This window comes from Ostrinia nubilalis, chromosome 22, assembly GCF_963855985.1.
Source record: "Ostrinia nubilalis chromosome 22, ilOstNubi1.1, whole genome shotgun sequence".
Classification (NCBI taxonomy): domain Eukaryota; kingdom Metazoa; phylum Arthropoda; class Insecta; order Lepidoptera; family Crambidae; genus Ostrinia; species Ostrinia nubilalis.
Window position 1 is genome coordinate 11,899,511 of NC_087109.1, and position 12,064 is coordinate 11,911,574.

General features: G+C 42.5%; 1 protein-coding gene across 1 annotated transcript; it reads left to right on the forward strand.

The window, feature by feature from the left end:
- The first annotated feature begins 1,709 nt into the window (after window positions 1–1,709).
- On the forward strand, window positions 1,710–11,865 carry LOC135082602 (EARP-interacting protein homolog). The gene is made up of 9 exons (XM_063977382.1): window positions 1,710–1,865; window positions 1,941–2,072; window positions 2,481–2,627; window positions 2,877–2,963; window positions 3,413–3,598; window positions 7,196–7,320; window positions 8,804–8,905; window positions 9,576–9,704; window positions 10,606–11,865. Exons 1-9 carry the CDS (start codon window positions 1,824–1,826, stop codon window positions 10,766–10,768), a joined length of 1,113 nt encoding a protein of 370 aa, XP_063833452.1. The 5' UTR covers window positions 1,710–1,823; the 3' UTR covers window positions 10,769–11,865.
- The last annotated feature ends 199 nt before the right edge of the window (window positions 11,866–12,064 follow it).

The window sequence follows — 12,064 nt, forward strand, 5'->3', positions numbered from 1 at the left end:
AACCATTTATTAAGATAGTCTAAACATTTATCAAGAAATAGCAAAAAAATCTTTTGAATTCCATAACTTCATGTGGTGGGGATTTTGCTTCTAATTATTGCAACATTTTTTTTGTTTTGTAACCAAAAAAAATATCTTTTTTACGTTGTTCTAGCGCCGATTTTAAAATTGACATAATATGTTGTGATAAGGATAGAGAAATTTTTAGTTTTACAAAAGTAATACGATAGAGAATAATACAAAGCAATAAAAACCACCTGTTATAGGGGCATTTTTTGGAGAAATTGATCAAATAACCAAAAAAACACGAATTTAAAAGCAGATTTTTTTTTTAAAAGTATAATTTTTTATTATTTGTTGGCATTTTCTGGGTATTTTATGTATTTTATTTGTATCGCCTGTTATTTAGCATTATTATTGTTTTTATTTTATCAGGATATACCTCTTAGTTTAAAAGTTATTACGTTTTCTTTACGAGAAGTAACTAATTGGAAGAAAAAAAAATCAAAAAATATCTCAAAAATTTTTTGACCTCTTTTTTCTCGAAAAAAAAAATAGATCTAGTTTCACATATTTTCATATGTGCACTTTATCGTGACTCACACTGTATATTTTGGGGATCTTCAGTAATCCAGTCATACTCTCTTTCCTACTCCGGTTTATTTTATTTGGAGTCTTTTTGGTATTTTTGATTTTTAATCGGCGTTAGCGGCGCAATAGAATAATTTGACGCACTTTCGTTATCACTACCACTTTCCATACCTAATTATATAAGATTTCAACTTTTCAAAAGAAATAACAACATCTAGTTGAAAACGATTCTGCCGATAAATAAAGCAGACCAAAATACCGTTTGACGACGTTAAAATTTACGTTGTCAATTTGACATTGACCAGTTCGTTACGTGCGATGGGGCGGAAAGGTTCTGGAATGGAGGCCGCGTACCGGAAAACGCAGTGTGGGACGTCCACCTACAAGGACCGACGACATTGTAAAAGTAGCAGGGAAGCGCTGGACGCAGGCCGCTACCAATCGATCAACATGGAAAGCATTGGGGGAGGCCTATGTTCAGCAGTGGACGTCCTATGGCTGAAATGATGAAGTTCGTTACGCAAGCGTTCGGATACACGCTATCGCCTATCGGGTATGTTCACGGACCTCATCAAAGGAAATGGTACGTGCGCAATAGGTTATATGACTTAGCCATCTTAACAGTTAAAAGTTACTTTAAAGGCGCGTTCTTATTTTTTTTAAATGAAGGATTTGTTTGTTAGATTTGTCGGTGTTGAAAATATAGTATTTTTGCGTACTATATATTTTTTCAACAGTATATAGTACGCAGACCCGAAATATAGTACAATACTATATATTATAGTACGGTTGGCAACCCTAGTATACAACGTTTTTTTCATTTTGCCGACAATGAGTCAAACTGCAGATGGCCGCCTTTGGTTTTATACGACTCATTTGTGATGTCTCTTTGTTTTAGGTATTTTGCTTAGCATACCTTTGAATTTAAATTTCTCAAATACATTGTGTAAAAGCTGCGCACGTGATATTGGCGGAACAGTGTGCCTTGTGGCGAAAATACACAAGTTCATCGCCATTAATAAAAGAAGAAGAAGAAGAAGAAAGTTTGCTATTTTTATCAATTTTTCATGAAAAATCTTGTGTTTTAGTGAAATTCTTAGAAACCTGAAAAAATCTATCACTATGACATTTTAATCACAGAAACATAACTAATGTTTACGAATACCAGCAGAAAATCATGCAAATTCTTGAATTAGCAGGTTTTTCGTTTGTTTAAGACTTTTTCAGTCGACATGGAGGAAGGAAACTCGATTATCTACGGTCTGGAACACCAGGTATACCAGCACATATCCTTTATTTAGAATAAAACTTGGAACGACTCGTCATCAACTAGATTTTCGTGTTTTCAGACTAGAGCTCTGTCTCCTCAGTACGAGAGCGATGCCATTAGGTTCCTGATAGGAACGCAGAGTCTGAAGCCGCAGTCCAACCAGGTCCACGTTGTGGAATTAGAGGAAGACACTGGTGCTTTACATACGAAGGTATTTCTTTAAATTTTGACTCAGAATCTATCAAGCTTTTGAAAATCATCTTCATAAACTACTCTTTGTAGCTTGTATTAACTGTGCAATTACAGACTATACCTATTTCTCAGTAAACCACGATAATTTGACTTTTTTACTTCTCTCAAGTTAACTTCTACTACTCAAGTCCCAATTATACTAAAGCTAGAATAAAACAGATATTAGAATGTGCAAAACTGTCTTGTGCGAGATAGCAACATGTTCTTATAACTAGCGCCCTGAATAAATTGAGTAAATTGCTTAATTTTTCGCTTTAACATTTGTATGCCGACAAGGCTGATCACGGCTTGAACACATCTTTTGTTTGTACATCATACTCCTTACCTGTGTTTTACAAATGAATTATTTGAATTTGTTGGGTTACAGGTCTTCAAGCATGACATCGGAGAGATCTGGCATCTCCGCTGCTCTCCACACGATGTGGCCACGCTGCTCACAACACATAACGCGTACGACCCCAACACGTCACAATGTACTATGGGTGTGTCAATCTACAAGCTACCTACTGTTGAGGTAAGAAAATAACTGCAACTTAAATAAAAGGAACAGTTTACAGCTTTGGAAGTTACTGAAAAGAGTATTAATTCTGAAGCATTATCTTTAGTTCCGGAACCTATTGCTTGCTTTTGTTTGCAGTTTTGCTTCATACTGTTGTTAGTGGATTAATGTCTGTAAATAAACATTAGTAAATTCTTAAGCAATATTAATGACAATTTATCTATTTCTTAATTGTAATTTTGTAATAATGATGTTATTTCCCAGGTTATACCAAAGGATCTGGATGATTTGAGTGCAATACAGGGAAGAAATGCTGAGGACATGGAACTATTGCTCACTATCACTCCAGAGGTATGTATCATTTATTAAAAGTATATAACAATATAAATATATAAATAATGTTTACTAAACTACATAATTATTTAAACTTGATATTTCTATATCAAATTATGGTTGCCATTTTGGTTCAACCTTATTTTACTAAACAAAACACACAATTTTATATGATCCAAATAAACAATTCTTCTTTTTTTCTATTTGATTATTTTTTAATTGCTCCAGTGCCCCACAGTTTGGCCACTGGAAATTAGCAGCAAGCATGAGCTGTATTTACCTATAAGGTCACCACATCTTTTGGTCTTGTCATCATTGCATGCATTACTTGTTTTTGTAAAGATGTGTTTGATGGTAGATCTTTGTCAATAAATAATAATAATAATGAGTTGGGAACGTTTTTGGTATACGTTTTTATAAATGTGAAATAAACTACCAAATACACGATCTTCTTCTCTTCCACCCAGAAACCGGAGGAAGAGATCCGTTGCGCGGAATGGCATCCTACCGACCCAACGCGGGTAGGCGTAGTCTTCGAAGCACGCGTGGCCGTGCATGACGTCACAACCGGCGCGGCGGCGGCGGCGGCCGGCGCGGGCGCACGTGCTAACTACCACGCTGGGAAGTGGAACCCACACCAGGGACATAGCCAGGTGAGATAGACACATATAAACCAGTCCACTTACTTTAGCCACGTGTTATCCGTTCGCTTTAAGTTTGCCGCTGGCGATATGACGTCACTCGAAGGGAAGCGTCTATAACTAGGTATAACACATTATAGTTAAAAAAATATTTATTAATATTGATAAAAGAATAAGAATAAGAATACTTTATTCAGCATAGAAAAATAAAATAAAAATACAGTACATTATAACATTAAACATTAAACTACAAGCTATGCTGAAGAGGCGTCCGCTCAGCTATATTCGCGACATAACAAGCGCCATGTCGAGAAGCTGGTTTTCAGCGGGAACCAACACGATGAAGATTGCGGATTGCGCGCCCTCTTGACCTTGTTAAAAAATGTGTATTTACGTAAAATAACACATAATTGCGTTTAATCGCGGTTGGAGGAGGGGACGCGCATTCCACGGACCGGCAAACTTAGCGCGAACGGGTAGTAGGCGTGGTGTTTGAAGCGCGCGTGGCCGTGCATGACGTCACAACCGGCGCGGCGGCGGCGGCGGCAGGCTCCGGTGCACGTTCTAACTACCACGCTGGGAAATGGAACCCACACCAGGGACATAGCCAGGTAAGATAGACACATATAAACCAGTCCACTTACCTTCATCATCATCATCATGTCAGCCATAGCTTACTTTGTCTGTATGTCCTTATCATACCGTCCTGTGAAAAGTGTGTGATCCCATTTTCCCGCTTTTCCTACAAAATATTCCTGAAATTGTGTGATCCAATTGTCCACAAGGTTTGAGTCTGAAATAAACGGCCGCTTGGTCAAGACATTTGTTTTTAAAAGCTTCCCGGCAGCATAGGACGTCCAGTCGTCCACTACTGAACATAGGCCTACCACTTACTTTAGCCACGTGTTATCAGCATCTTTTACGCTCGCGTGACGTCACAGCGGGGCGGCGGCCACCAGGCGGTCACCAGGGACATAGTCAGGTGAGTTTATAACCAGGGGAAATGTCAGGGACATAGCTAAGAAGGGCCTTTGTGGCCCAAAGTGTAATCTGCTCGCACACTCACTGCGGGCGCCCGTCGCACAGTCGCGACAGCAATATAATTACGCGCGAGCGATAAGGATGGGTAGCTTGGGGTCATTGGACAAAATTCTACGTGCTCACGGACCAGACTATAGATGGTGGGGAGCAGTCGGTTGTTTGACCCAGGGAGGAGGGAAAATCTAGCTAGAATAGAGAGGCTGCCTGTCTCGGGGGGACAGTCTAGGTAGGGTCCCCCTCATCAAGACACTTTAGAACTAAGGTGACTGAGGTTAGGGTGTACTACGCAACGCGGGTGGGCGTGGTTTTCGAGACACGTGTGGCTGTGCATGACGTCACAACCGGCGCGGCGGCGGCGGGCTCCGGTGCGCGTGCTAACTACCACGCCGGGAAGTGGAACCCACACCAGGGACATAGCCAGGTAGGTTCATATCCAGGGGGCAGTCTGCCTCAGGGAAAGGAGATATAGCCAGTTTCCAAGCAGGCAGGGGCATTTTTTTTATCCACAACGAGAAATATCTTGGCCTGTATCTCACCTGATGGTAAGTGATGATCAGGCCGAAGGTGGAAGCGAGCTTCACCCAAACCATTGTGGCCCAAAGGGGAAATCTGGCCTACGTGGTGGGGGTAGTCTGGCTTAGGTGATGGGGAGTAGTCTGGCCCAAGGCTGGAGGAAGGAAGTACAACTGCTCTCACCTGCTCCTCCTTGGTCATCACTACATAGTATAAAATAAAGTCGCTTTCCTGTGTCTGTCCCTATGTAGGCTTAGATCTTTAAAAGTACGTAACAGATTTTGGTGTGGTTTTTATAATGGATAGAGTGATGCAAGAGGAAGGTTTATAAGTAGAAAACATGCATATTATAGAAGAAAATAGCCGAGAAAATCGCGAAGTCGGGAAGAGCCGCTAGTTGCTCATATAGTTCCAATATACTGAACTGTCCTATCCTTGACGTTGACAGCGGGGCGCCACCGTCAATACCGAACCGGTTCGCTGGTTCCGATTTTTGCCATGTTGGAAACCATATAGTTAAACGATGGTAGCGCCCCCCTGTCATTGAGTTTGGTGGGACAGTTCAGCGTGGGTCATCTATACGATAATTCCCATAGAAGGTACTTAAACCAGACTGCTCCCCTGTTTGACTCAAGACGAAGTTGTCTCACCCACAGTCCCAGAGTGGGAAATATACTGGTCATCACAAAAATCGGCCCACCTACGTTTTACAGGAAAACTCGTTTCTACTGACACAATCATGGTGCCCCAACAATATTGGTGTTATTTGAAAGCCCAATAAATATCCTTAAATAAAAACACATTTAATTTCTTAATAAATGATTTAAACGATTAACATATACAATAAACGTGACTTGAAAAAAGACCTCACTTTGGGCTCACCTCTGGGATCAATTAGACCAATTTTTACCCGACTACGGCAAAGCAAAAGGAGGGTTATGATTTTGACAGGCTATGTATGTATGTATGTATGTATGTATGTTCATGTGTACCCTCGTAACTTCTAAACTACTTATCAGAATTCGACAAATGATATATCATTAGAAGCGTCTTAATTGTCCGCTGGTTATAGGCTATATGGGGTTTCACAAAATCTAATGTGGCGCCCTCTAGCGGACAAAACATACAGAGTAAAAAAATAAAGTTAAGATAAATATGCCGTGTTTGGTATCATTTGAAAGCGCTTTACTTGTACATTTTGAATATATATATATTACTAGCATTTGCTTGTGACTTTACCTGTATTCATGGGCTAATTGCATATAATTCACATCTTTTCGTTCATAGCTTCTTTACTACTTATTAGTTCATCAATTTAACTTTTGTTTTCACAAATACACTTTATCACCAAAATAGTACAAATAATAAAAAGTAAAAAAACTAAAACCCAACTACGACAAAAAACGACGCTGAAAAAGTATAAAACAAGATTTTCAGAATACTAAACTGAACAAAGTTGCTAATGTAGTTGCATAGTAATTTTCATGTTTGGAAAGGCGTAGTCACACGTTACATATGTATACCTACCTACCGTAGCACTTTGACAACGTGTGACTGCGGTTTTCCAAACATGAAAATTACTATGCAACTACATTAGCAACTTTGTTCAGTTTAGTATTCTGAAAATCTTGTTTTATACTTTTTCAGCGTCGTTTTTTGTCGTAGTTGGGTTTTAGTTTTTTTACTTTTTATTATTATGGTTATAAAACCAAATAATGATCTCACGTGTCCTCTTCATCAGATTGATAGCGATTAATCCCTACTTAACAGTTTTATAGCCATAAAAGTTGGCTCAAGCGTAACTACCTATTTTTTGAAGAAGTGACTCTGGATTCTTCTACAGACACATTTTTGGGGTAAAAACCTTTCCTTTAATGAAATGAAGTTTAGAACTAGGCTTTTAAATGGTGCCAATATTAGTGGGAAGTGTGGAAGGCATACGTTTGAAAGTGCTTGTCGCGGGAGGGTCGATTTTTGTAATGACCAGTGTAGTAGCTGTATGGGAAGTCGTTCAGTTTTCTTAAATAATAAACTAGCCTATCTCCACCTTTCCAGTTTGCGGTGCTTCAAGACATGCACGTGAAGTGTTACGACACGCGCGCGGACGGCGCGCGGCCCGCCTGGGCTATCGACCACGCGCACCGCCAGCTGGCCAGGGACCTCGACTTCAACCCCAACAGGTAATAGTCAACCTTATACTTATTGCTTTAGAGTGCATTATGTTTTCAAATTATAAATATCTTTTTTGTGGGTCTTTCGTGGTCCTTTTGTGGGCCTTTCGTGGGTCTTCAGTGGTCCGTCCATGGGCATTTAGTGGCCCTTTCATGGGACTATAAAGGACCGGTGGTGGTCCTTCCGTGGGTCTTTTTTGGGGTTTCCCATGAGGTTTTAGTGGTTCTTCCGTGGGCTGTTAGTGGTCCCTACATGCGTCTTTAGTGGTCCGTCCATGGGCCTTTAATGGTCCTTTCATGGGACTATAGAGGACCGATTGTGGTCCGTCCATGGATCTTTAGTGGTCCTTCCGTGGGCCTTTAGTGGTCCTTCCGTTGGTCTTTGTGGTCCCCCCATAGACCTTTAGTCCAAGACATGCACGTGAAGTGCTACGACACGCGCGCGGACGGCGCGCGCCCCGCCTGGGCCATCGACCACGCGCACCGACAGCTGGCCAGGGACTTGGACTTCAACCCTAACAGGTGGTTGTCAACCTTGTATAGATTGCTATAGAGTGCATTTTGTTTTCAAATTAAAATATCTTTTCTTGTTCTAGTGTGCCAAATAAATGTATTTTCTTTCTTTCTTTCTTTTTTGTCGGTCTTTACTGGGTCTTTAGTGGTCCTTTCGTGGGTCTTTAGTGGTCCTTCCATGGGTCTTTAGTGGTCGGTCCATGAGCCTTTAGTGGTCGGTCCATGAGCCTTTAGTGGTCGGTCAATGGGCCTTTAGTGGTCGGTCCATGAGCCTTTAGTGGTCGGTCCATGGGCCTTTAGTGGTCGGTCCATGAGCCTTTAGTGGTCGGTCCATGGGCCTTTAGTGGTCGGTCCATGGGTCTTTAGTGGTCGGTACTTCGGCCTTTAGTGGTCGGTCCATGGGCCTTTAGTGGTCAGTCCATGGGCCTTTAGTGGTCGGTCCATGGGCCTTTAGTGGTCAGTCCATGGGCCTTTAGTGGTCGGTCCATGGGTCTTTAGTGGTCGGTACTTCGGCCTTTAGTGGTCGGTCCATGGGCCTTTAGTGGTCAGTCCATGGGCCTTTAGTGGTCGGTCCATGGGCCTTTAGTGGTCGGTCCATGGGTCTTTAGTGGTCGGTCCTTGGGCCTTTAGTGGTCCGTCCATGGACCTTTAGTGGTCCTTTCGTAGCCCGTTAGTGGTCCTACCGTGGGCCAACCCCAACAGGCGACTATCACCATTATTGACATAGTATTAGAGTGCATTTTCCAGGGCCGTTAGCGACTTTCCAAGGGTCTTTAGTGGGCCGTTAGTGGCCTTTCGATGGGAGTGGTCCTTCCGTGGGCTTTTAATACAAGACACAATATGCGCGTGAAGTTACGACATGCGTATAATCTGTAGCAGCTGATTTATTTAACATTTTTGTTAAATTCAAATTTTTTATTGCATATTAGGTGTTATTCTTGATGCAAGCCTATCCTAAATTCTCCATTGGTTTTTACAGGCAGTTCCACTTAGCAACGGCGGGTGACGACGCAGCGCTCAATATCTGGGACTACCGGAACGGAAAGGAACCCATATTCAGCAGGACTGATCATTCTCACTGGTGAGTGCTACTAATCTATTTTAACTAGGAGTATGTAAAAAAAACACTGTTAAATCCAAACCTACGTTCGTATCTTTCGTTTGCCGAGTGGCTGGAAACATAACACAACTTTGTTGAAATTTTTATTTCAACAGAACTCGAGATGACAAAATTTAAATTTTTTGTCCGTCAAACAAATAAGTAAATATTGCGTAGAATTAGATAAGTTACGATTGTGTCGAATTTTGCAGTACTTTGTCTTACACGAGGTGTTGGTGTCCTCTCCTAGTAAATTAACAATGTAAATTGATACTGTATGGTTAGTTTTAAGGTATTATTAAGTACCTAGAATAAGCTATGCTATCGCATTAGGTCTTACGTGGGCGGGGCACGTAGCTCGTAGAGCTGATGGCCGCTGGGCAGGAAAGTTCTTGAGTGGCGACCACGAGCCGGAAGACGTAGCGTGGGCAGGCCTCCCACTAGGTGGACCGACGATCTGGTGAAGGTTGCGGGAGGTGCCTGGTTGCAAGCGTCGCAGGACCGGTCTTTGTGGAAATCCTTGGGGGAGGCCTTTGTCCAGCAATGAACATCTTTCGGCTAAAACGAACGAATTAGGTCTTACGTAACTGTAATGATGGTGTAAACGTGTGAAATTTTTTTTAATTAAAACCCTTCTTTTTATTATACACAGGGTGTGGACAGTCCGCTACAACACGTACCACGAGCAGTTACTGCTAACCGGCAGTTCAGATGCTCGCGCGCTACTCACAGCCGCTGCTGCCGTCTGCAAAGACCCGGATGACGACACTCCTGGGCCCGTGTAAGTTTCATCATCATCATCATTTCAGCCACAGGACGTCCACTGCTGAACATAGGCCTCCCCCAATGACTTCCACATCGCACGGTTGGTAGCGGCCTGCATCCAGCGCCTTCCGTGTAAGTTTACCTAACCCTAAACCATGTGATCCTATCAGTATACACTGTGCTCTCTTCAGTGAACCCTGTGCTCCCCTCAGTAAGACCTGTGACCCTATCAAAGAAAGAATATACTTAAATAAATAAATATCCTTAGACATTTTACACTACGCTTCTAGTCCCAAACTAAGCAAAGCTTGTACTATGGGTACTAGACAACGGATATAAACATACTTAAATACTTTTTTTTTTGTAAATACATACTTATTATACACAGAAAACACCCAGTCCAATACAAACAAATATGTTTATGCACACAAATGTTTGTACTGTGCGGGAATCGAACCCGCTACCTCCGGAATAGTAGTCCGTTTCGAACCACTACACCAAATGGCCGACATCTCAGTTAACTTTGCTGTTTTCAGTAAATACTGTGCCCTATTCTGTAAACTATGATCCCATGAGGCAGGTCTGTGCTCCTCACAGTAAAGACCTGTGATCCTATCAGGAAACCCTATGCTCCCCTCAGTGAACGTTGTACTTTTCTCAGTGAACTCTGTTCTCCCCTCAGTAAACCCTGTGTTCCCCTCAGTTAATTTGTGGCCTCATCAGTGAACACTATCTCCTATGATCCCGATCTTTGTTTATTAAACTTTTTTGTCCACGGACCCCTTAGAAATCGAGCACAATAAGGACCCCTTAATAAAAAAGCAGAAATATTTAATATTGTTATATGGTCCATAGATAAGGCTGCATAGGTTAAGTAAGAAACACTGATATAGACTTACTTTTCTTATTCCATGTAGGCTGGAAGACGGCGTGCTCCAATCATATGAACAGCACGAGGATTCTGTATACGCTTGCGAATGGAGCGCCGCGGAGCCCTGGACGTTCGCCTCGTTAAGCTATGACGCGCGTCTCGTGCTGTCGCGCGTGCCGAGACACTTCAAGTACAAGCTGCTGCTGTGATGACGTCACACTGTGCTAGGATGACGTCACCCTGCTGCTGTGATGACGTAAGACTGCTGCTGTGAAGATGTCACGCTGCTGCTACGATGGCGTCACACTGCTGCTGTGACGACGTCATAACGCTGCTGTGATGACGTCACACTGCTGCTACGATGACGTCACACTGCTGCTACGATGACGTCACTCTGCTGCTGTGATGACGTCACGGAGTGGAGCGCCGCGGAGCCCTGGACTTTTGCCTCGCTGAGCTATGACGCGCGTCTCGTGCTGTCGCGCGTGCCGAGACACTTCAAGTACAAGCTGCTGCTGTGATGACGTCACACTGTGCTGCGGTGACGTCACGGAGTGGAGCGCCGCGGAGCCCTGGACGTTCGCCTCGTTAAGCTATGACGCGCGTCTGGTGTTGTCGCGAGTACCGAGACACTTCAAGTACAAGCTGCTGCTGTGATGACGTCACACTGTGCTGCGGTGACGTCACGGAGTGGAGCGCCGCGGAGCCCTGGACGTTCGCCTCGTTAAGCTACGACGCGCGTCTCGTGCTGTCGCGCGTGCCAAGACACTTCAAGTACAAGCTGCTGCTGTGATGACGTCACACTGTGCTGCGGTGACGTCACGGAGTGTAGGGCGCGAGTGGAGCGCCGCGGAGCCCTGGATCGTCACCTTCGAAGAGATACGACTTGCAACTCGTGCTGTCGCACGGGCCAAGACACTTCAAGTACAAGCTGCTGCTGTGATGACGTCTATGGCAGTAGTTTGATTCACTCGTAACATTCCTGATGGTAGTTGATACAGCCACGGATCTTTGGCAAACCGGTGCAATGGGGATTATGACGTCACATTTGAATAACTTGTTGCTAAATGTGGGCAAAAATACTTAATTGTTATAAACAATAAATAGATGTACCTAACATAGAGCTGAGTCTGTTTTCAAATAAGATTTGTAAATTTGAGTTTTCCGTTTCGAAAAAGGCGATGAGATGCACACTTTTCAATTTTATTATAGCGAGTATGCCCTTTTCGTAATTTTATATTTAAAAAAATATGCATACTATTTATTTAATGTTATTGTACTCGTAAAATTAAATTATTAAGATTTAAATAAACTGTTTTTTATGTACTATCTATCTAACCAATTTAACCGCGACTCCGCGATTGGAAGCGAGAACGACACAAAATGCTCAACATCCCAACTGTCAGTGTTGCCACTATCAACAAATGTTGCCATTAGAAAATATTGATAAAGTTGCAACACTGTTATATTTGTGGTCAAATATTTTTGACCCTTTAAAAATAAAA